This window comes from Lissotriton helveticus, chromosome 9 (genome assembly GCF_964261635.1).
Source record: "Lissotriton helveticus chromosome 9, aLisHel1.1, whole genome shotgun sequence".
In the NCBI taxonomy this organism is placed as follows: Eukaryota; Metazoa; Chordata; class Amphibia; order Caudata; family Salamandridae; genus Lissotriton; species Lissotriton helveticus.
In genome coordinates this window covers 1,291,184,830-1,291,210,259 of record NC_136070.1, presented here as the reverse complement: position 1 = coordinate 1,291,210,259, position 25,430 = coordinate 1,291,184,830, and the positions used below count along the sequence as shown (strand labels likewise).

The window sequence follows — 25,430 nt, the reverse complement described above, 5'->3', positions numbered from 1 at the left end:
TCTGTCTGCCGATATTCGTGTGCCTCAATTACGAATATGACTGTGCCACCTCTAGGTGTCAGTCCATTTTCTATAAGTTTTAAGGTTATAGATTTCCTTTTGGCGACCGGGATGAGTATTATATCCCCGTCCGCATCTAGTGCTGCAGTATCAGCTGCTGCTATTTCAGCTGCTAATCTAACTGCCTCTCTTTCATCCTCATTGTCAGACATTTTACTGTCAATAAGGTTATTTTGTTTGTTTGCAGATCAGGTTTCTTATGGAAACAGAGATTAGATGTACAATGTTTTGGAACAGTGTATCCTTCAACGTTGACTAAACCAAGAACCTTACATAGGAGTTCCCTCCTGCGAGGTTTTGGAGGATATTACCTTTCACCCACTCCAGACGTCTTTGGAGTATTTGGGAAAAGGGGTCTGAGTGAGAAAGCACGACTGAGTTACTCTAAATGTCTTACGTTAGTTTTATCGCCCTTTCCAAACGCGTTGGGCGCCATGTAGTGTAGTTCCTATCTTCCCAATAGGCTCTGCGCATTGGAATAATACCTACAGCAGTAAAGGCCTAGGCCAGACGTTAACTAGGTCTACTACTGTCGATACTAGACTTAAGTTTTGGGTTTGCCAGCGTAGCTCAGAGTTCGCTAGAAACTTTCTCGAATGTTCAGGAAAGAATTAACTCCCCTGATTAGACAAGAAGGGATTTAGTTTCTGACAACCATAGAACATGACAACTTTGCTCTCCCCTAATCAAGAGTGTATCTCCAGAGTCGTGTGAGCACAAGGCAATTATTTTACTCAGTCAGTACGTGCATTCTTAGTCTCATCAGATTGTAGAGAAAAGGAAGAGACGGGCGTGTTCAATAAAAAGGTGTTATTTATTGATCAGTCTCTTTTCTCGTACAAGAGAAATGGATCGATATTATTGCGATACTTATAGTTAAGTAAAGTGCATACATTAAAAGCAATAGTATAAAATAATACTGTAAAAACATTGATATGGTTTCTGAGCCATATGATGTTTAAAATGATTAAAATATATTTACATACACATATACATTTGACTAAACGTACTCAACTGGTGTTTCTAAATACGCCTACCCCGTGTACCTGACCTAAGTCTAATGCGTGGGCGGGAATAGAAAGTTACAGTTTAAGTTACGTTTGTTTTTGCCAAGTGAATAACTAAAGAATTCTCTGTGAGGGGTTATTCAGTTCTGTACCTGGAAGTTAGGATGAATGAGGAATGGTATCTCTTTCTCTGCTCTCGATATTCCAGGCTGCCTGCGAGGGCTGCCCGAAAACGCCGGTGCTGGATTCTCGGCAGGAGAAAGCAGCGCGTCTCTCAGCGCGTCAGGAAGGCGGGGCTGCTGCCAGCGGGGTCTGCTCTGCTTCTGGGCTTCGGCAAGTATGGCTTCTCCGTCTCGTCACCACGCGTGTGTTTGCATAGGGCAAGATCGGCAATATTTATACCTTTAAGGTGCCGAGATTGACGTAAGGATGGACATAGATACGTCAATAAAGATGTCATACGACTTGCTCGTTAGCACATTCTTGTACTGAAGTTCTCTGTGAAATCAAAACAATGGCCGCACGGATTTTCCAGGTTGTCATAGGTTTGATTTGTTATGAGAACGTCGTATGCCTTATCAGGGGCTGGAGGAATGTCGCTTGTCTAATTAGATCTCAAGCGTTATGACCTAATCAGATAACACGTTCCTGTGCCGTAGTGTGACTGCGTCAGATAACGGTATCTGCATCATGGGGGCTTTTCTTGCCTCATGGGCTGACTGTTAGTTAACTTGATAGTTAGTTTAACCAGAATAGGGTCAGGAATAGGGGGATCGATTCAGAACCTATAGGAATACATGACAATGTGGCTGCGGCGAGGGATGTCGAGGATCAGGCATGCAGAGGCGTTCTGGATGCGTTGGAGCCGTCTCAGGAGTTTGGCCGAGGCTCCTGCCTAGAGGGCGTTTCCATAGCCCAACCTGGTGCTGACAAGGGCCTGGGTGACTGTTCTTCTCGTTTCAGTGGGGATCCACTTGGAGATCCTACGGAGCATGCGAGGGTTTTGAAGCAGGAGGAGGAGACGGCGTTGACCTGTTTAGTCATGGAGAGGGTGGAGTCGAGGATGACCCCTAGGTTGCGTGCGTGGTCGGTGGGTGTTGGAGCGGTTCCCAGTGCGGTCGGCCACCAGGAGTTATCCCAGGCCGAAGGGTTGGAACCGAGGATGAGGACCTCCGTCTTGTCAGAGTTCAGCTTCAGTCGGCTGTTCCTCATCCATTCAGCAATGGCCTTCATTCCTTCGTGAAGGTTGGTTTTGGCGGTGTGGGAGTCCTTGGTGAGGGAGAGTATCAGCTGGGTGTCATCGGCGTAGGAGAGGATGTTGAGGTCGTGCCGACGGGCGACGTGGGCGAGCGGTGCCATGTAGATGTTAAACAGGGTTGGGCTGAGGGATGAGCCCTGGGGTACGCCGCAGATGATCTCGGTGGCTTCGTTGCGGAAGGGGGGAAGGCGGATGCTCTGTGTTCTGCCGGGGAGGAAGGAGGTGGTCCAGTCCAGGGCCTTCTCTTGGATCCCAGCGTTGTTGAGGCGTGTTCGTAGTGTGTGGTGACAGACCGTGTTGAAGGCGGCTGACAGGTCCAGGAGGATGAGGGCCGCCGTTTCTCCGTTGTCCAGAAGGGACTTGATGTCATCGGTGGTGGCGATGAGGGCAGTCTCGGTGCTGTGGTTGCTGCGGAACCGGGACTGGGAAGGGTCCAGGTCCAGGATGTTGTTCTCCTCGAGGTAGCGGGTCAGTTGTTCGTTGACGGTCTTCTCGATGACCTTTGCCGAGAACGGGAGCAGGGAGATGGGCCGGAAGTTCTTGAGGTCCTTGGGGGTCCGCCTTGGGTTTCTTGAGTAAGGCGTTGATCTTGGCGTGCTTCCAGCTCTCCGGTAAGGTTGCTGTCTCGAAGGAGGTGTTGCTGAATTTCTGGAGATGGGGTGCGATGGATGTGCTGGCTTTGTTGAAGATGTGGTGTGGGCATGGATCTAACGGAGATCCGGAGTTGATGGTGTTCATGATCTTGATGGTGTCATCATCGTTGATGTTGGTCCAGTAGAGCAGGCATTTGGTGGGGATGGTGGTCGTGGGGGCGGAGGTCTCAGTGGTTGTCAGGGCGGTCGTGGCATTGAAACTGGTGTGGATGTCTGTGATCTTGCGGGGGAAGAAGGTGGCCAGCGAGTCGCACAGGTCTTGCGAGGGTGAGACGTCGTTGATGTTGCAGCTGGGGTTGGAGAGTTCCTTCACGATGTTGAAGAGCTCTTTGCTGTTGTGCGAGTTGTTGTCTAGGCGGTCTTTGAAGGAGGCCCTTTTGGCGGATCTGATGAGGTGATGATGTCTGTGGGTGGCGTTCTTGTGGGCTGCGTGGCTGTCCGATGTTCGTTCACGGAGCCAGATCTTCTCCAGCTTTCGGCAGGTTTGCTTGGAGGCCCGGAGGTCTTCAGTGAACCAGCTGGCTTTCTTGTTGGTATGATTGTTGAAGGGTTTCTTGATCGGGGCGAGGTTGTTGGCGCAGTCGTTGATCCACTGTCTGAGGCTGCGGGCGGCGGTGTCGGGGTCGGTATGGTCGGTGGGTGGGCTCTGGGCGAGGGTGGTGGTTAGCTGGTCTTCGGTGACTTTGCTCCAGCAGCGGTGAGGCATCTGTTGGGTGCGGTGGTGCGTGGTGGGTTTCTTGAAGGTGAAGTGGATGCAGCGGTGGCCGGTCCAGTGGAGTTCGGTGGTATGGTTGAAGGAGACGTGGGGGCTTGCGGAGAAGATGGGGTCAAGCGTGTGACCGGCGGAGTGGGTGGGTGTTGTGACGAGTTGTCTGAGTCCGAGGTTGGCTAGGTTGTCGATCAGGGTGGTGGAGTTGGTGTCGTTATTGTTCTCGAGGTGGAAGTTCAGGTCCCCGAGGAGGATGTAGTCTGTGGAGGCGAGGGCATGTGTGCTCACGAAGTCGGCGATGGAGTCGCTGAACTGTGGTCGGGGTCCGGGCGGTCTGTAGATGAGGGTTCCTCTGAGGGTGGTGTTGGGGTCGGTGTGGATCTGGAAGTGCAGGTGTTCGGCAGTGCTGAGGGTGTCGTCGGTGTTGGTCGAGACTCTGAGAGTGTTCCTGTGGACGATGGCTATTCCTACTCCCGCTCTGTTGGTGCGGTCCTTGCGGGTAATCTTGTAGCCTTTCGAACAGCTATGGCTATGTCGGGTGCTGAGGCGGAGGCTTCTTTCGAGCCTTGTTGTTGAACGTGAATGCTCGTTTGAGGGAGGAATAGATGAGTCCACCCTGAGGCAGCGCCTGGACAGCCTCATGAGTGACAAGTAGCGCTCTACAAATGTACTGATTGATTGAACCCTTACTAATATCAATCCAGTCCTGCAGTACCACATCTTACAAAGGAGATAGCTACCCTTTTAAGTCATGTTTATAAATGTGTGCACATTTCCTCCAATATTGGTGTTTCTTATTAAAAGAAATATTGCTTCTCCCGGAATTTAAGGATGTCAACCACTGTCGTCTGCTGAGCACATCACTGCACCGGTCTCCACAGACACAAAGGCTTCTGAATAGTGTGGAGATGGCCCATGTGGCTAACACGATGAAAAGTAAGATGTCTACCATTCACCGCATCTGCACACAATTCCATGTTCACCTTGGACGTGAGAAGCGTTGAGCCTCGTTTTAAGTTTAACAGAAGGGTAATGCACAACAAACGTGGCACTGTACCCTGTCTGCCAAACTGGTGGTCTGCCTCCTCTTTATAGAGTCAGGAGGACAATCATATTTCCACTAGAAGATCCCCCGCTTACTTTACTGGCAGAAACCTTACACCAACTTCCCAATGAAGTTGGTGACTTTGGTGTAAGAGCCTGACACCATTCTTTTTAGGACGGATGTATTTTACTTTCTGTTTGGGGCCACCATGAAAATCCTGGTGGTCCTAAACTGAAAAAATGATAGAAATAACCTTCCCAGCCTGGGTAAGAAACTCCCAGAGTCAGAAGTCTTTTGTTTTTCAAAAACGAATTCCTACTCTGCGAGTTTGTTTTTGGAAAAAAAAGTTTGCTCAGCGGCCGCCTGAACCATGGAAGCCGCTCACAAACGTTCAGTGATTTCAGAAGAGCCACTGTGGCGGCAGCTCCCCTGGAGACATGGACATCTCTGCCAGGCAGTTGGAGATCTCCACATATGGACCTTGGGGTTCTGCCGGGAAGGTGGCAGGTATGACCTTTGCCACACTGACACATCACTGGCCACTCGCTAGAACTCTTGATAAGGCCTCCGACCAAACCACAGTTCAGAGAGAGCGCTCATTGCAGCTGCAGACAACATCAGAATGATCCTCGACAGAGGAGAGACTGCAGCCCTCCTCCTAGAACTTTCTGCAGCCTTCGGCACAGGCTCTCATCCCATCGTGATCAGACGAATGCATGAGGTGGGCATGCAAGGACTCGCCCTCGAATGGATCTGCAGCTTTCACACCTTGAACAATCCAAGCAGTAAACTTGCCAACGTACTCCTCACAAGCCCAGGAACTCATTCGCAGAGTCCTGCAGGGCTCCTCGCTCCGCCTCACCCTCTTCAACATCTAAATGACCCTGCTGGAAAGCGCCATCCATGCACACATTAACATACTCCCCTACGCTGATAGACACACAACTGATGCTGTCTCTCTCAGAGAAAAGACTCAGCACCAGGAACAACTTCAAGTCGTGCATGGCCGAATTGGCCACCAGGATGAAGTCCAACTGCCTTAAGCTGGACACAGGGCACTACCTAGTGGCTTACACCCCTAGGACACCCTCACATCCCGAGTACACAAGCAACAAACCTCTGGATCATTATCAACAGCAAACTAAACATGTCCGCACAGGCTAGCTCAGTCGCTGTGTCTTGCTTCCACACCTTGAGGATGCTGACAAAGATATTCAAGTGGACACCTAACAACACCAAGAAGAAAGTCACCCTAGCCCTTATCACCAACAGGCAAAAAGACTTCAGAGCGGCCAGAACGCAACAGTCAGACTGTTCCTCAATCTCCCATGCCGGAGTCACATCACACTACTCTTGGAGGCACTCCACTGGATCCCGATACATCAGTGGGCACAGTTCGAGCTTCTCAACTTCACTTACAAAGAACAGCATGACAGGGGCCCAGCCTCCCTCCACAGCCACCTACCTTTCAGGCACCTCTTCTCAGCTGGACGTTCAGTAGTGCACATCCCATGCATAAACAAAAGCATTCCATACATTCCAAAGCATTACCACTGCTCCAGCATTCACACAATCCATCGCATCACCACCACTCCAGCATTCACGCATTCCATGCACCACCACCGCTCCAGCATTCACACAATCCATCGCATCACCACCACTCCAGCATTCCACACATTGCATGCACCACCACCGCTCCAGCATTTCACACATTCCATCGCACCACCACCGCTCCAGCATTCACAAATTCCATGCACCACCACTGCTCCAGCATTCCACACATTCCATCGCATCACCACCGCTCCAGCATTCCAATGCATCTCCAACATTCTACACATTCCAATGTATCACCACAGCTCCAGCATTCCAGACATTCAACGCATCTCCAGCATTCCACACATTCCAACACATCACCACCGTTCCCACATTCCAACGCATCACCACCGCTCCAGCATTCTAGACATTCCAATGCATCTCCAGCATTCCACACATTCTATGCATGCATCACCACTGCTCCAGCATTCCACACATTCCATAGCATCACCACCACTCCGGCATTCTACACATTCCATCGCATCACCACCACTCCAGCATTCCACACATTCCATCGCATCACCACCACTCCAGCATTCCACACATTCCATGCATCACCACCACTCCAGCATTCCACACATTCCATGCATCACCACCACTCCAGCATTCCACACATTCCATGCATCACCACCACTCCAGCATTCCACACATTCCATGCATCACCACTGCTCCAGCATTCCACACATCACAACTGCTCCAGCGTTCCACAGATTCCATCGCATCACCACCACTCCAGCATTCCACACATTCCATCGCATCACCACCACTCCAGCATTCCACACATTCCATCGCATCACCACCACTCCAGCATTCCACACATTCCATGCATCACCACCACTCCAGCATTCCACACATTCCATCGCATCACCACCACTCCAGCATTCCACACATTCCATGCATCACCACCACTCCAGCATTCCACACATTCCATGCATCACCACCACTCCAGCATTCCACACATTCCATCGCACCACCACCGCTCCAATATTCCACACAGCACATTCATGTTGGCTAAACAGCAAGGACCAGAGCACCATGGAAGATGCATAGAAAAATACACAAGATATAACAAAGCTACAAGCTTTACAAAACATAAAATATGTTGCTTATGAAAAGAGAACGAAGGACAGTCAAACATTTGTGTCTAATTTGCAAGCTTATCTAAACAATATCTGCATCTTTGCTTCAGGACAGTCAACAATAAAACAGTGAAGGAATATTTAATAGCTCTATTGGTTGCCAAATTAAATTGTTTATCATAGTAAGCAGTTATTTATCTATACCAATGTAGTTTTATAAATTGTATTCCTACTTGTTTCTCTTTATTTTAACGTTAACGCTAACCTAAGTCACAACTTTAACAGTGACACAGGTGAACATGTATATTTTTTGAGTTCATGTTTTATGATATTTATTACAGTTACAATGTAATTGATTTTAACAAATCCATACATTAATTTACACCCCCCCCTCACACACCTCCATACCTGATGAGCCGGCCCTAGGTTCCCAACCCAACAATACTTTGGGATACCAGCTGTCCCACAAGCCTCCAAGCACAGCACACTTCCTGTCCTTCTTACTTCCCTTCCACTCCCTAAACTGGTGCCCTGCCCACCCCCACTCCTCTAGCAACACTTTACCAAGAGTCCTAACCTGGGTCAGACTGGGCTATCGGGCAGTCAGGCAGTGCCCGAAGGGCTGGGCTGACCGGTCAGTGTGTTGGCCTATTTTTTTTAGCTGTTAATGGGCCTGTTTTATGTTCTGCTGGGCCAGTTTTTACTGTTGGTTCCCTGATATTACCACAAACACTGCCTGCGGCAAGCACAAATGCCCGCAGTCACTCATACCTTGCAAAACACCTGCACAGCATGCATGTCTTTACAGGTTCCGAACATGCCAAATTTGATAATATGGGCCACTTTTTTAGCTAGTGAATTCACTAATGCAGGCCACTTTTACTTTGCTGACGAGGCTTTTTTCTATCCCATTGCAACCCTGGTCCTGCCTCCTTCCACTGCCCAATCACAAGCTTAATACAAATGTCTTCCAACAACATTCCCAGAATCAGCCGATGTTCGGTCTTGCACGGAGGCAAGGATTCAAACCTTGGCCCCCAGGTTTCAAAGGCAGCACTTCTTAGTTTCTAGTCTGATGGTGCCCAGGCTGTAGGTGTGCTGAGACCCGCCAGCGAAGGGGACCTTGTCAGCAGGCAGGGATGGTAGTCATGATGGCTTTGTAATGATGCCGCAGATTTGGAAGTAGCTGTGAGCCGGAACGCGAAGCCAATGGAGTTCCATCAGAATGGGGTTTAGGTAATTGTAATTAACGTTGCAAAATATCATTTCCTTTCATTCACCCCTTAATTATACGCATTGGCTGGTGTTTACAGAGCATACCTTTCATATGTTTCCCACAAGCATACTGCCTTTCATGTGTGTTCTCCGGTGCAGAATAAGATGGTCTTTTCGATGGAAAGTTTGGTCGCAATCCGTGCAACGAAACGGCCTCTCTCCAGTATGGAGCCTATAATGCATTGTTAGATTGTACTTTGTATTGAAGGTTTTATAACATTCGCTGCACTGATACGGTCGATCACCCGTATGTGTTCTCTGATGCCGATCGAGAGAGCTTTTCAAACTGAAACACTTCCTACATTGGAGGCATTGATATGGCTTCTCTCCAGTGTGAATTCTCATGTGTCTTTTAAGATTCGACTTGTTGAAGCCTTTCCCACATTCAGTACACGTATACGATGTCTCGTTCAGATGACTGCTTTGCTGACCTGTGCAAGGCATTTCACTTCTCACAGGAATATCGGTGTTCGTGCATTCTCCAGATATTGATGACGAATGTGCACCAAAATATGTCTGACTGCTGACTGCCCTTTCACAGTAAGTATTGTTTAACTGTTCAAGACCCCAACTGATTCCAGACCAGGGTTGCCTTTCAGAGGTTGTTCTCGGTTCAGGGTCCCTAATAATACTATGTTCCTCTCTCCTGGATAAAGCTTTCAAAGGTACTGTTGTATTAATACAGTTTAAGTATTCCCCTCCACTTCTTTCAGTGCTTAAATCTTCATTTTCTGTAAAATTAAAACATATATAAGTAGTTATTCACAGAAAACACTCAAATAAATAAAAAAATATTAACAATGTTGTTTTCCATGACTTGAAATAAAGCCATTTGCTGAAAGTCATTTATTTCACATTTTTATATAGTGCCACTCAACCTCGTAATAGGTGTCAGAGCGCAACAAGCAACAATTACAGGGATCCAGATCCCCACTAATGGCGGGACCAGGATCTCTTTACAATTCAGTGAGATACAAAACAATGAACTCGGAACTTACAAATTCAGCAACCGTGAGGAGTGAAAGCACTCCCCCTGCTTGAACCAAGTGAGGAGGCTTCTTTCGAGCCTTGTTGTTGACCCTGGGCGCTCGTTTGAGGGAGGGATAGATGAGTCCACCCTGAGGCAGCGCCTGGACAGCCTCATGAGTGACAAGTAGCGCTCTACAAATGTACTGATTGATTGAACCCTCACTAATATCAATCCAGTCCTGCACTACCACATCTTACAAAGAAGATAGCTACCCTATTAAGTCACGTTTATAAATGTGTGCACATTCCCTCCAAAATGGTGTTTCTCATTAAAAAGAATATTGCTTCTCCCAGATCTTATGGATGTCAACCCCTGTCGTCTGCTGAGCACATCACTGCACCTGCCTCCAAAGACACAAAGGCTTCTAAATAGTGTGGAGATGGCCCATGTGGCTAACAAGATGAAAAGTAAGATGTCTAACAGAAGGGTACTGCACAACAAACGTGGCACTGTACCCTGTCTGCCAAACGGATGGTGTGCCTCCTCTGTATAGAATCAGGAGGACAATCATATTTCCACCGGAAGATCTCCCGCTTACTTCACTGGCAGAAACCTTACACCAACTTCCCAATGAAGTTGGTGACTTTGGTGTAAGAGCCTGACACCATTTAGGACGGATGTATTTTACTTCCTACTCTACAGGTTTGTTTTCGGAAAAAAAAGTTTGCTCAGTGGCTGCCTGAACCATGGAAGCTGCTCACAAACGTTCAGTGATTTCAGAAGAGCCACTGTGGCGGCAGCTCCCCTGGAGACATGGACATCTCTGCCAGGCAGTTGGAGATCGCTACATATGGACCTTGGAATTCTGCCGGGAAGGTGGCAGGTATGACCTTTGCCACACTGACACATCACTGGCCACTCGCTAGAACTCTTGATAAGGCGTCCAACCAAACCACAGTTCAGAGAGAGCCCTCATTGCAGCTGCAGACAACATCAGAATGATCCTCGACAGAGGAGAGACTGTAACCCTCCTCCTACTAGAACTTTCTGCAGCCTTCGGCACAGGCTCTCATCCCATCGTGTTCAGACGAATGCACGAGATGGGTGTGCAAGGACTCGCCCTCGAATGGATCTGCAGCTTTCTCACCTTGAAGAATCCAAGCAGTAAACTTGCCACTGTACTCCTCACAAGCCCAGAAACTCATTCGCAGAGTCCCGAAGGGCTCCTCGCTCCGCCTCACCCTCTTCAACATTTAATGACCCTGCTGGAAAGCGCCATCCATGCACTCAACATTAACATACTCACCTACGCTGATAGACACACAACTGATGCTGTCTCTCTCAGACAAAAGACTCAGCACCAGGAACGAATTGGCCACCTGGATGAAATCCAACTGCCTTAAGCTGGACACAGGGCACTAGCTAATGGCTTACACCCCTACAACAACCTCATATCCCAAGTACACAAGCAACAAACCTCTGGATCATTATCAGCAGAAAACTGAACATCTCCGCACAGGCTAACGCAGTCGCCGTGTCTTGCTTCCACACCTTGAAGATACTGACAAAGATATCCAAGTGGATACCCAAAAACACCAAGAAGAAAGTCACCCTAGCCCTTATCACCATCAGACAAAAATACTTCAGAGCGGCCAGAACGCAGCAGTCAGACTGTTCCTCCTTCTCCCATGCCGGAGTCACATCATGCTACACTTAAAGGCACTTCGCTGGCTCCCGATACATCAGTGGGCGCAGTTCGAGCTTCTCACCCACACTTACAAAGAACAACATGACATGGGCCCGCCTACCTCAACAGCCACCTACCTTTCAGGCACCTCTTCTCAGCTGGACGTTCAGTAGTGCACATCCCACGCATACACAAAAGCAGATCAGGAGGTCGTGACCTCACACTCTCCTACAGTGCGAGGAGACCTCATAAGAGCCTCATCTCTTCTTGAATTCCATAAGAAGCCGAAGATCTAACTTTTTGAGTAAGCCCCATTGAGGCCGGCCTCACACAACTTGAGAAGAGCCAGGATACCCTCATAGGCACTAGAAAAATGCGCATAACATCCATGGAAAGGCCTTCTCCAGAAGGAACGTAACTAAGATATTCAACCTTAGTTACCTCAGAGACATTTCTAGGTCTTACATGCAAGCTTGTGGGCTCGTAATCGTAACGCCTCAGTGACACGTTGAACGTGGTGAACTAAGGTGGCGAGAGAATCAGGATGCAATCTAAACAGATAATGGCTGCCTGATTACGCATCTGAGAGACAACTGTGTCTATACACCATTTTAAAATGGATGGTGCATTGCAGAGCCCAAGGGGCATTACTCTGTACTCACAAGTTCCAAAGGGCGCATGGAAAGCAGCCTTCCATACGGCCTCCTTTTATGATTCTTAGTAAGTGAAGGGCGCATGAAGATGCTTTTTTAGGGCTCGCGCCCTGCGTTGCACTGCGCAGCAGTGCTCGTGCAGCGAGAGTCCTTTTGTCCAGTGTTCAGAAATGGACCCTGGAATTATACACGCTTGTGCATGTGTTTTTTGTTTTGTATTCTGTAATTGGGCTTTGAGTGCGTATTTTGTTTCAACAGAGCACACAATAGGACAAAGGCGGGCGCATTGCTCCGCCCACGGCCTATTGGTGTCTGTTACGCACACCAAAGCTCATGTGGTTTCAATTATCGTGCCCAGACACAGACGCAATACTTGAAAGCACATGTGGGGCACGCACACCTCTCGCGGGCATCTTTTTTTTTTTTTAACAAGAGCAATCGCTTTTGCGATCGCTTTGTTGTTAAATAAAAAATATCTACACATCCCAGGAAGATGCGGATTCATGTACCTAACCTTTAATGAAGGTGAGACGGTACCAATAGCATACAAGTCACACTTGTACACACAAGCTGAAATGAAATTCACTTTTACTGAAATAATACTGACAGCGGGTCAGACTGATGTAGCAAAGGAGAGAGCCCTAGCACAGGGTAAACGCATTAAAATCGTTACACCTGTATCTGCCTTAGAGGCAGTGACAAAGGCTAGCATTCCAAATTATAAAGCTCTACATCCAAGATGGATACAATGGGTTAATTTTCTTGCTGCAACAGACGTTGAATACGTTTTTGACCCGTATTTAAAAACACAAGAATTCCTACAATATGAATTAGAATGTCCTCTGCCGACTGAAATTCTGCCACTTGAACATTACGGCTGTATAATATATACAGATGGATCAGCACAACCCGCAATTGGGGGAAAACAAGCTTACAGTGCTGCGTGAGCAATTGTTAAAGGTCGTTGGCGCGGAGGTAGATTTAGACCTATGGTCACAAAAACCGAATCTCTCGGAGACTGTACAGCTCAGCGAGCTGAACTACAGGCTTTCAAGATGGGGCTTGAAAATACCGATCGCGAATTCCCCACACTCATAGTGTGCGATTCGTATCACTGAGTCTATTCTTACAACGAATACTAGCAGAACTGGGTTCAGAACGGCTTCAAAGATGCCAAGGGTGGCACAATGAAGCATAAGCTGCTATGGGAACAATAGTTCTTTTGCAAAAAGAACTACAAAAGACTCATGTGATTCATACACTGAGTCATCAGCGTGATGGCGTTCACGTTGCAGGGAATTCATTGGCAGATGAGGCCGCGAAGGCAGCTGTGCAAACGGCTTCCATAGCTGCAATCACTCATTCAAAAACGAAAATAGACAGTGAAACAATGCTAGCAGTGAATGCCTCAATGAAAGGCAACTATGCAGCATTACCACTAAACTATCCACTCGGTAATACATACATAATTGATCCAAACTCTGTTCCTTTTGCTCGAATCCCTGGAGTGGGGGATAGAGTAATCCCAAACAGGAAAGAGAGATGTGCTTTGGTTCACGAAGCACATATGGGAGAGGGTCTGATTCATCAAGGTTTCTTAATGTCTCTAATAGAGTTAGAGAAGACATACTGGTGGCCAGGAATGAGCGTCCAAGTCTATGAATTTGGAATAAATTGTGAGGACTGTTACAAAATTGCAAAAAACACAGTTGATGGACAGAATGTAGAACAATGTCATACATTCACCCCAGTACAAAGATCTGGGCCTAAATCCATCGTTTTTTTGCACTCCACACCACCCTGGGTTAGACACTGGCTATATGCAAATCAGCTCTGACCCTGTGCCCCATGGGAACAGTCCAGTCCGAACTACCAAGCCATGTCTTTCACAGACCGGAATCAAGCATCCAAGGACCGGTTTCTGGCTATCAACCTTCATCAGCCTGGATAGCTTGACTCCAGTGGTGTGGAGAGCCTGGGACTCACGGAGCATCCCCAGCCCACTCGGGGTGAAAATTGCAAAAAACACAGTTGATGGACAGAATGTAGAACAATGTCATACATTCACCCCAGTACAAAGATCTGGGCCTAATTCCATCGTTTTTTTGCACTCCACACCACCCTGGGTTAGACACTGGCTATATGCAAATCAGCTCTGACCCTGTGCCTCATGGGAACAGTCCAGTCCGAACTACCATGCCATGTCTTTCACAGACCGGAATCAAGCATCCAAGGACCGGTTTCTGGCTATCAGCCTTCATCAGCCTGGATAGCTTGACTCCAGTGGTGTGGAGAGCCTGGGACTCACGGAGCATCCCCAGCCCACTCGGGGTGAAAATTGCAAAAAACACAGTTGATGGACAGAATGTAGAACAATGTCATACATTCACCCCAGTACAAAGATCTGGGCCTAATTCCATCGTTTTTTTGCACTCCACACCACCCTGGGTTAGACACTGGCTATATGCAAATCAGCTCTGACCCTGTGCCTCATGGGAACAGTCCAGTCCGAACTACCAAGCCATGTCTTTCCCAGACCGGAATCAAGCATCCAAGGACTGGTTTCTGGCTATCAGCCTTCATCAGCCTGGATAGCTTGACTCCAGTGGTGTGGAGAGCCTGGGACTCATGTCTGAGCATCCCCAGCCCACTCGGGGTGAAATTGCAAAAAACACAGTTGATGGACAGAATGACGATGGATTTAGGCCCAAGTCCTTGTACTGGGTTGAATGTATGACATTGTTCTACATTCTGTCCATCAACTGTGTTTTTTGCAATTTCACCCCGAGTGGGCTGGGGATGCTCAGACGTGAGTCCCAGGCTCTCCACACCACTGGAGTCAAGCTATCCAGGCTGATGAAGGCTGATAGCCAGAAACCGGTCCTTGGATGCTTGATTCCGGTCTGGGAAAGACATGGCTTGGTAGTTCGGACTGGACTGTTCCCATGAGGCACAGGGTCAGAGCTGATTTGCATATAGCCAGTGTCTAACCCAGGGTGGTGTGGAGTGCAAAAAAAACCGATGGATTTAGGCCCAGATCCTTGTACTGGGTTGAATGTATGACATTGTTCTACATTCTGTCCATCAACTGTGTTTTTTGCAATTTCAACCCGAGTGGGCTGGGGATGCTCAGACGTGAGTCCCAGGCTCTCCACACCACTGGAGTCAAGCTATCCAGGCTGATGAAGGCTGATAGCCAGAAACCGGTCCTTGGATGCTTGATTCCGGTCTGCGAAAGACATGGCTTGGTAGTTCGGACTGGACTGTTCCCATGAGGCACAGGGTCAGAGCTGATTTGCATATAGCCAGTGTCTAACCCAGGGTGGTGTGGAGTGCAAAAAAACGATGGATTTAGGCCCAGATCCTTGTACTGGGTTGAATGTATGACATTGTTCTACATTCTGTCCATCAACTGTGTTTTTTGCAAGGACTGTTACAAAAACCATAGCTTTGAACACCAACAGATTTCTGACTACAGTAGAGCCAGCCCAGTACAGACACCATTGTTAGACAGCATTAGACTATCTACACGCAGACGTCAGTATAGACAAATGTGATCCCATAAATATTAAGACAAGATTCATTTGGATGTGGCCCCAGCGCTCGGCTGACGCCAGAACTGTTATAAAAGGTTTGCGAGTCTTTATTGGCACATACGCAATCGGCATGCTACATTCTGACCAGGGTCCTGCGTTTGATACACAGTCAAAATATCGAGTTGTAAATATCGACCTACACAAATATCGAGTTAGAAATATCGAAGGTAAAGAATATCGATGTTAAAAATATCGTTGGACAGAATATCGACACTAAGGTAAGTAATATCGATTTTTTTTATATCGATGTAAGTAATATCGAAGTCAGTAATATCGATAAACATATCGATGTTAGTAATTTCGATGTTACTAATATCAATATTTGTACTATTGTTATGTATTTTAGTATGTATTTAATATGTATGTGTTATATGTTTTGTTAAGTATTTTACTTGTTTTAATTTATATGTGAACTATTTTCATATATTTATAATGTTATTTTTAAGTCAATTTTATGTTTAAGTACCGGAGCGGGTTGTGGGTTTATAGGGGAATAGGGTGGGAAGTAATTTAATTATATTAAAATAATGATTACTTTTTAGGAAATAAAAATGAATGTTAATTAATTTTTGCGTTTGTGTTCTGTAGCGGGTAGTGGGTTTATAGGGGAATTGGGTGGGAAGTGTTTTAATTGTAAGTAAGTAATTAATTATTTTTATTTATTGGTATTGATAATTAATGTATTTTTAAATAATTAATTGTCAATTAATACATTTAATTGGTAATTAATTGTTTTAATTGGTAATTAATATTTTTAATTGATAATGAATGTATTTTTAATTAATTATTAATTGCCAATTAATACATTTAATTGGTAATTAATTGTTTTGATTGGTAATTAATATTTGTAATTGATAATTAATGTATTATTTATTAATTATTAATTGGTAATTAATAAATTTAATTGCTAATTAATTGTTTTAATTGGTAATTAGTATTTGTAATTGGTAATTTATTAATTTAATTGGTAATTAATGTTTGTAATTGGTAGTTAATGTTTGAAATTGGTAGTTAATGTTTGTAATTGGTAATTAATGTATTAATGTGCAATTAATTTTTGTAATTGTTAATTACTTTATTTATTTGGTAATTAAATACATTTTTATGGGAAATTATTTGTAAATAATTCATAATTAATGTGTTATAAAAAGTTATTTTTTGTATACAAATAATTATATTGTTTAATATTTTTTAATTGGTAATCAATTAATAATAATTTTTTTGTTTTTTACAGTATTTTATTGCTTAATATTTATTATTTGGTAACTATTATTTATTTATTGATATTTGTTGTAAATTTATTGTTAATGATTTATTATAATCTATTTTTTTGTAAATATTAATTGGTAATTTTTACCCCTACGCTATCCAGCGCTTTCCCTACTGTTTCACTCTCTGGAGTTGGAATAGTAATTTTTACCCCTACGCTATCCAACATTTCCCTACTGTTGCACTCTATGGAGTGGGAGTAGTAATTTTTACCCCTACGCTATCCAACGCTTTCCCTACTGTTGCACTCTCTGGAGTGGGAATAGTAATTTTTACCCACCCGCTATCCAACGCTTTCCCTACTGTTGCACTCTCTGGAGTTGGAATAGTAATTTTTACCCCTACGCTATCCAATGCTTTCCCTACTGTTGCACTCTCTGGAGTGGGAATAGTAATAATTACCCACCCGCTATCCAACGCTTTCACTACAGTTGCACTCTCTGGAGTTGGAATAGTAATTTTTACCCCTACGCTAACCAGCGCTTTCCCTACTGTTTCACTCTCTGGAGTTTGAATAGTAATGTTTACCCCTACGCTATCCAACGCTTTCTCTACTGTTTCACTCTCTGGAGTTGGAATAGTAATTTTTACCCCTACGCTATCCAGCGCTTTCCCTACTGTTTCACTCTCTGGAGTTTGAATAGTAATTTTTACTCCTACGCTATCCAACGCCTTCCCTACTGTTGCACTTACTGGAGTTGGAATAGTAATTTTTACCCCTACGCTATCCAACGCTTTCCCTACTGTTGCACTCTCTGGAGTGGGAATAGTAATTTTTACCCACCCGCTATCCAACGCTTTCCCTACTGTTGCACTCTCTGGAGTTGGAATAGTAATTTTTACCCCTACGCTATCCAATGCTTTCCCTACTGTTGCACTCTCTGGAAGTGGGAATAGTAATTATTACCCATCCGCTATCCAACGCTTTCACTACAGTTGCACTCTCTGGATTTGGAATAGTAATTTTTACCCCTACGCTATGTTATGTTATGTTAATAGGGTACTTTTATAGCGCACGGCTACTCCGAAGAGTGTCCCGGCGCTAAAGACCGTCATTGACCCAGAGTGGAAGGCAGAAAGGGAGGGGAACTGAGAGCAAAATGAGAAGAATCACTGCGTGAACAGCAAGGTCTTCAGATCCTTCCTGAAGGCCAGGAGATTGGTGTTGGATCTGAGAGACAGGGGAAGAGCGTTCCATAACCGGGGGGCAAGATGTTTAAAAGACCGACCCCCGCAGCGCGCCCGTCGGATCACCGGGTTGACGGCCCTAGCCTGGGTGGCAGAACGCAAAGATCTGGAAGGTAAATAGAAACTGATGCGTTTCCGAAGATAACAAGGGCCAGTACCGTGAAGGGCTTTAAAGGCGATGGTTAGGGCCTTAAAGGTGATTCGCTTCTTGATGGGCAGCCAGTGAAGAGTTCTAAGAAGATCACTGGCCCTGGCTCTCCTGGAAAGTCCGAAAATAGCCCGGGCTGCAGAGTTTTGCACTACCTGAAGACGCGCTAACAGGAAGTCCGGGAGGCCTAGATAAAGTATATTAGAATAATCTAGGCGCAAGCCTATCAGGGCCTGAACCGTGATTCTTCTATGCTCTAAAGAAAGAAGAGGCAAAAACTTCCTCAGCATCTTCAAGATCGCAAAACACCTGCCGGCCAGACCAGCCACTGAGTTTTAAAAGAGAGGCTGTTATCAATCTGGATGCCCAGATTTTTGGCAACCCCTGAGTCGCCGGTGGGAGGGAACATGGCAGGAGGCCACCACTCCCTCCATCCAGGAACCACGGGGCAGCCGAAAAAAAGTACATCCAGCGCTTTCCCTATTGTTTCACTCTCTGGAGTTGGAATAGTAATTTTTACCCCTACGCTATCCAGCGCTTTCCCTACTGTTGCACTCACTGGAGTTGGAATAGTAATTTTTACCCCTACGTAATCCAGCGCTTTCCCTACTGTTTCACTCTCTGGAATTGGAATAGTAATTTTTATCCCTACGCTATCCAGCGCTTTCCCTACTGTTTCACTTTCTAGAGTTGGAATAGTAATTTTTACTTCTACGCTATCCAATGTTTTCTTTACTGTTTCACTCTCTGGAGTGGTCATAGTAATTTTTAATTCTATGCTATACAATATTTTCCCTAATTTTGCATTTTCTGGAGTGGGTATAGTAATTTTACATTTTACACTATCCAATGTGTTTAATACTGTAGTTTTTTTGACATTTATGGCCCGGTGGAGCTGTTGAAGATTCCACACCAGAGTAAGATTTCTTTAAGTGATTTTGTTTCATCAAGTACATTTTCTGATGATTAGGACTTTGAAACTGTTAATAATATGATGTCAGATTTAGAAATGTCAGCAAAATTTCAAAAACATGAACACTTAGAAGGTTCAAACCGTTATGAAGAACTATATTGTTATAATCATTATGGTCACCACTATTTGCATAAATCAGCAAACCCTAGGAATATTTTTTCTTATAACCAATGGGAACATTGCCCAACGCCACCAAAAGGCAGCTCTAAAACATTTTATGAGAAATGTCAATACTTCCCAGGTTTTAATGTGACAAATCCAGAAACGTTTTATAAGACTGGAATGAAAAACGTTAACCAATACTAAACAAATTTATTCTGCGAACTTTTATGCTCAACTGTCTGCATTAGGATACAACTTTTGGTAAGACAACATTGAGACAAAACTGTCTGGGGCACAAAAGACTGGCAGGTCCAGGGTGTAGAAGCCTTGTTCAGAGCCTGCGTTATACCAGAACAGATTATATTTCTAAATGACACCATTCAGCAAACATCCTGTCTTGGCCAAGCTAAGATAAAAGAATTAAATAAACCGTCCATACCTAAAGCCACACCTGACAGTAATGACACTACAGATGAGGAGGTAGACATAAGACATATTTTACAGCACAACAGAACCAGTTCTGTTTGGAAAAAATGGTTAGTCTGGCCCATAGACACGAATATCTGTCAAGATAGATTCATGAACAAAACAAAAGGGTTCAACATGAATAGGCCAGATCCAAGGTACTCCCAGAGACAACATCCAGGGATAGTCACCACATACAGTGTAGGAAAACTATGGTATACAGTCATAATATCCAATAAAAAATATCGAATGGGCAAAATATCGAGTCAAAAATATAGAATGGACACAATATCGAATGGACACAATATAGACTACAAAAATATTGAATAGAATAGCAAAATATCGAATAGAAAAGCATTAATATCGAATACAAAATATAGAATGGACAAAATATCGAATGGATAGAACATAGACAACAAAAATATCGAATTTGAGGTAAGTAAGTTAATATCAATTTTTTAAAGTGTTTTTTATGTTTCTATATGTGTGAAAAGTGTATATTTATTTTATAATTCATTTTATTTAATTAATTTAATTGTATTTAATTTTTGCGTAATATAATTCTGTAGCGGGTTGTGGGCTTATAGGGGAATAGGATGGGAAGTAATTTAAATATAATTAATTAAATATGTTAATTATTTTTTTGGTATTTATGTTGAATTAATTGGTAATTAATTATTAATTGGTAATTAATTAAAATATAATTGGTGATTAATTTTAATTAATAGATTAATTGATAATTATGTTAATTAAATTAATGTATTTTCTGTAGCGGGTTGTGGGTTTATAGGGGAATAGGGTGGGAAGTAATTTAAATATAATTATTTAAATATGTTAATTTATTTATTGGAATTTATGTTGAATTAATTGGTAATTAATTATTAATTGGTAATTAATTAAAATATAATTGGTAATTAATATTGATTAATTGATAATTAAGTTAATTAAATTTATTTTCTCTAGCGGGTTGTGGGTTTATAGGGGAATAGGGTGGGAAGTAATTTAAATATAATTAAATATGTTAATTTATTTATTGGAATAGTGTGGGAAGTAATTGAATTATAAATAATTACATTTTTAAATTTATTTATTGCTTATTTGTGTTGTAATATTCAATTATTTATTAATTGTTAATTAATTTAGTGTTAATTGGTAAATATTTTGTATTAGTAGGTAATTTTTTAAAATAATTAAATTTCATTTGTAATTTTAATTGATTCATTAATATATTATATAAAATTGTTAATTATTTTATATTATTTGTAATTGGTATTAATATTTAATTTAATTTTATTCATATATGAAGTATTTACTTTCCCTACTGTTGCACTCACTGGAGTGGGAATAGTAATTTTCACCCCTTTGCTATCCAAAGCTTTCCCTACTGTTGCACTCTCTCGAGTGGGAATAGCAATTATTACCCCTACGCTATCCAATGCTTTCCCTACTGTTGCACTCACTGGAGTGGAAATAGTAATTTGTACTTCTACGCTATCCAACGCTTTCCCTACTGTTGCACTCTCTCAAGTGGGAATAGTAATTTTTACTCTCCCACTATCCAACGCTTTCCCAACTGTTGCACTCACTGGAGTGGGAATAGTAATTTGTACCTCTACGCTATCCAACGCTTTCCCTACTCTTGCACTCTCTGGAGTGGGAATAGTAATTTTTACCCTCCCGCTATCCAACGCTTTTTCTACTGTTGCACTCACTGGAGTGGGAATAGTAATTTTTACCCCTACGCTATCCAACGCTTTCCCTACTGTTGCACTCTCTGGAGTGGGAGTAGTAATTTTTACCTCTACGCTATCCAATGCTTTCCCTACTGTTGCACTCTCTGGAGTGGGAATAGTAATTTTTACCCCTACGCTATCCAATGTTTTCTCTACTGTTGCACTCACTGGAGTGGTAATAGTAAATGTAACCCTCTCGTTATCCTACGGTAAAAATATTGTATATGTTTTGTTAATAATATGTAAATATATATATATATATATATGTATTAATTTTTTTGTGTTACATTAATTATTTATTAATTTTAAGTTTATTTAAGTATTTTAAGTATGTTTAAATTAATTATATTTATTATTCTATTAATTTTAAATTACTTTAAGGACATTTAAAAAATTCGATATTTTGACTGTATATTTTTACTCTCCCGCTATCCAATGCTTTCCCTACTGTTGCACTCATTGGACTGGGAATAGTAATTTTTACCCTTCCGCTATCCAACGCTTTCCCTACTGTTGCACTCACTGGAGTGGGAATAGTAATTTTTACCCCTACGCTATCCAACACTTTCCCTACTGTTGCACTGTCTGGAGTGGGAATAGTAAGTTTTACCCCTATGCTATCCAACGCTTTCCCTACTGTTGCACTCTCTGGAGTGGGAATGGTAATTTTTACCTCTACGCTATCCAGAGCTTTCCCTACTGTTGCACTCTCTGCAGTGGGAATAGTAATTTTCACCCTCCCGCTATCCAACCCCTTCCCTACTGTTGCACTCAGTGGAGTGGGAATAGTAAATTTTATGCCTACGCTATCCAACGCTTTCCCTACTGGTGCACTCTCTGGAGTGGTAGTAGTAATTTTTACCCCTACGCCATCCAATGCTTTCCCTACTGTTACACTCACTGGAGTGGGAATAGTAATTTTTAATCTCCCGCTATCCAACGCTTTCCCTACTGTTGCACCCACTCAAGTGGGAAAAGTAATTTTTACCCCTACGCTATCCAATGCTTTCCCTACTGTTGCACTCTCTGGAGTGGGAATAGTAATTTTTACCTCTACGCTATCCAATGCTTTCCCTACTGTTGCACTCTCTGGAGTGGGAATAGTAATTTTTACCCCTACGCTATCCAATGTTTTCTCTACTGTTGCACTCACTGGAGTGGCAATAGTAAATGTAACCCTCTCGTTATCCTACGGTAAAAATATTGTATATGCTTTGTTAATAATATGTATATATATATATATATATATATATATATGTGTGTATTAATTTTTTTGTGTTACATTAATTATTTATTAATTTTAAGTTTATTTAAGTATTTTAAGTATGTTTAAATTAATTATATTTATTATTCTATTAATTTTAAATTACTTTAAGGACATTTAAAAAATTCGATATTTTGACTGTATATTTTTTACAACGATATTTTGGATTCGATATTTTTGTACTTACCTGTTTGTAGATAGGAATTCGATATTCTGCCATTCTATATTTTCTCCACGATATTTTGGCAGGTCGATATTTTGCTCCTCGATATTCTGTCAGTGATCCGAAAACTATGCCTTGATTGGCTACAAACTTCCACACTACCTGAAATTAAACAACACTTAACTTTACTTAAAGAAGGCCTTGAATTGCGAGACTTCTTACTCGGGCCTCGCAAACACCGACAAACACGTTTCATATACGCCGGTATATATTCTGCTTACAATGAAGCTTGGAAAATGACGCAAATGGAAACTGCAGAAAAATACGAGAAATTGATCGTAATAATTTGGAGAAAGCTCTCTCTGTAGTGGACAATGAGTTAACGACTCTGTCCTCCAGAATTTATTCTTTGGACAGCATTGTATCATCTGCCATTGATATAATAGAACAAGATTTGCTAATGTTACAACATGGCCAGTCTCAATTGCGTTCTATAATGTTACTAGGCTGGACGTTGCAAAATCTGCGTTCAGGCTATGTGCCATGGCGTCTAATCAATACCACGTCATTGTTTACTGTCTTTAACCTTACAGATAAACAAATCTCTCTGGCACAAAGAGGAGCAGACTATACGGTACTGAGCATTGAAAAACTAGAAAGATTAACATTAACAGTTTCTGAGAAGCCTGTCGTTGAATGGATAATACATGGCACCATCATGATACCAGTGACGATTTTCCAATTTCATTATTGTCTACAGCATATACCAGCGGGCCTGTATGAAAGGTTGGGTAAAGGGTACATTAAAGTCCACATTTGTAAAGCGCACAATCACCCGTAAGGGTCTCTAGGCGCTGGGGGGCCGTCGGGAAGATTAAGCGAGCTATTGCCCAGAGTCACATGGTGCTGGGCTGACCTGCCGCCGGAGCCGGGGATTGAACCGTGGTCCCCAGATTCCAGCGTCAGTCGCCCTGGCCGCGGCGCCACACCTCTTCCATTAAGTCAACCTGGTCTTTGCCATACACGCACAAATGTTGGAGTGGGGAAAAGGAAGTATTTCTTAGTACAGTTTTTTTTTAATTCACTAAGCGGTACACTTTTATGTGAACGTGTTAACCTACATGGAGCCTGCGAGGGTTCTTTAAATAACCTTTCCTGCCACATGAACGGTAGTCCAGCGGCCGTGATAGAACCAATTTTTAGGCAGCTTTCCAATGGGAGTTACATTATGCTCAACGATCACAGCTGTTGTGGCATGCTGCCAGGAAGAGCCTATCTGGTTAGTGTGCCGGAGAGGATGCCGTCTGTGACGGATGGACCAGCAGTGCAGGAGATGATGCCGTCCGTGACGGATGGACCAGAAGTGCAGATGATGCTGTCCGTGACGGATGGCCCAGCAGTGCAGGAAAGGATGCCGTCCGTGACGGATGGACCAGCAGTGCAGGAGATTATGCCGTCCGTGATGGATGGACCAGCAGTGCAGGAGATGATGCCATCCGTGACGGATGGACCAGCAGTGCAGGAGATAATGCCGTCCGTGACCGATGGACCAGCAGTGAGGGGGTGATGCCGTCCGTGACGCAGGGACCAGCAGTGCACGAGATGATGCCGTTCGTGACGGATGGACCAGCAGTGCAGGAGATGATGCCGTCCGTGACGGATGGACCAGCAGTGCCGGAGATTATGCCGTCTGTGATGGATGGAACAGCAGTGCAGGAGATGATGACGTCTGAGACAGATGGACCAGCAGTGCAGGAGATGATGCCGTCCGTGACGGCTGGACCAGCAGTGCAGGAGATGATGCCGTCCGTGACGGATGGACCAGCAGTGCCGGAGATGATGCTGTCCGTGGTGGATGGACCAGCAGTGCAGGAGATGATGCCGTCCGTGACGGATGGACCAGCAGTGCCGCAGACAATGCTGTCTGTGACGGATGGACCAGCAGTGCAGGAGATGCTGCCGTCTGTGACGGATGGACCAGCAGGGCAGGAGATGATTCTGTCTGTGACGGATGGACCAGCAGTGCAGGAGATGATGCCGCCCGTGGCGGATGGACCCGCAGTGCAGGAGATGATGCCGTCCGTGACGGATGGACTAGCAGTGAGGGGGTGATGCCGTCCGTGACGGAGGGACCAGCAGTGCAGGAGATGATGCCGTCCGTGACGGATGGACCAGCAGTGCAGGAGATAATGCCGTCTGTGACGGATGGACTAGCAGTGAGAGGGTGATGCCGTCCGTGACGGAGGGACCAGCAGTGCAGGAGATGATGCCGTCCGTGACGGATGGACCAGCAGTGCAGGAGATGATGCCGTCCGTGACGGATGGTCCAGCAGTGCAGGAGATGATGCCGTCCGTGAAGGATGGACTAGCAGTGCAGGAGATGATGCCGTCCGTGACGGATGGACCAGCAGTGCCGGAGATGATGCCGTCCGTGATGGATGGACCAGCAGTGCCGGAGATGATGCCGTCCGTGATGGATGGACCAGCAGTGCCGGAGATGATGCCGTCCGTGACGGATGGACCAGCAGTGCAGGAGATGA

General features: G+C 44.4%; 1 protein-coding gene across 3 annotated transcripts in view; it reads right to left on the bottom strand.

Moving 5' to 3' along the window:
* Nucleotides 1–25,430, bottom strand: part of LOC144782519 (zinc finger protein 212-like) — a 128,951-nt gene that overhangs the window by 12,020 nt on the left and 91,501 nt on the right. For 2 of the 3 annotated variants that reach the window (XM_078661926.1, XM_078661924.1), the window contains one exon: nucleotides 7,540–9,410. The exons of the other annotated variant lie outside the window; for it this stretch is intronic. In XM_078661926.1, the coding sequence (XP_078518052.1) occupies nucleotides 8,728–9,410 (683 nt within the window). In that variant the 3' untranslated portion in view covers nucleotides 7,540–8,727. Of the gene's footprint in view, nucleotides 1–7,539; nucleotides 9,411–25,430 lie in introns of those variants that run through there. 3 annotated transcript variants of the gene reach the window in all.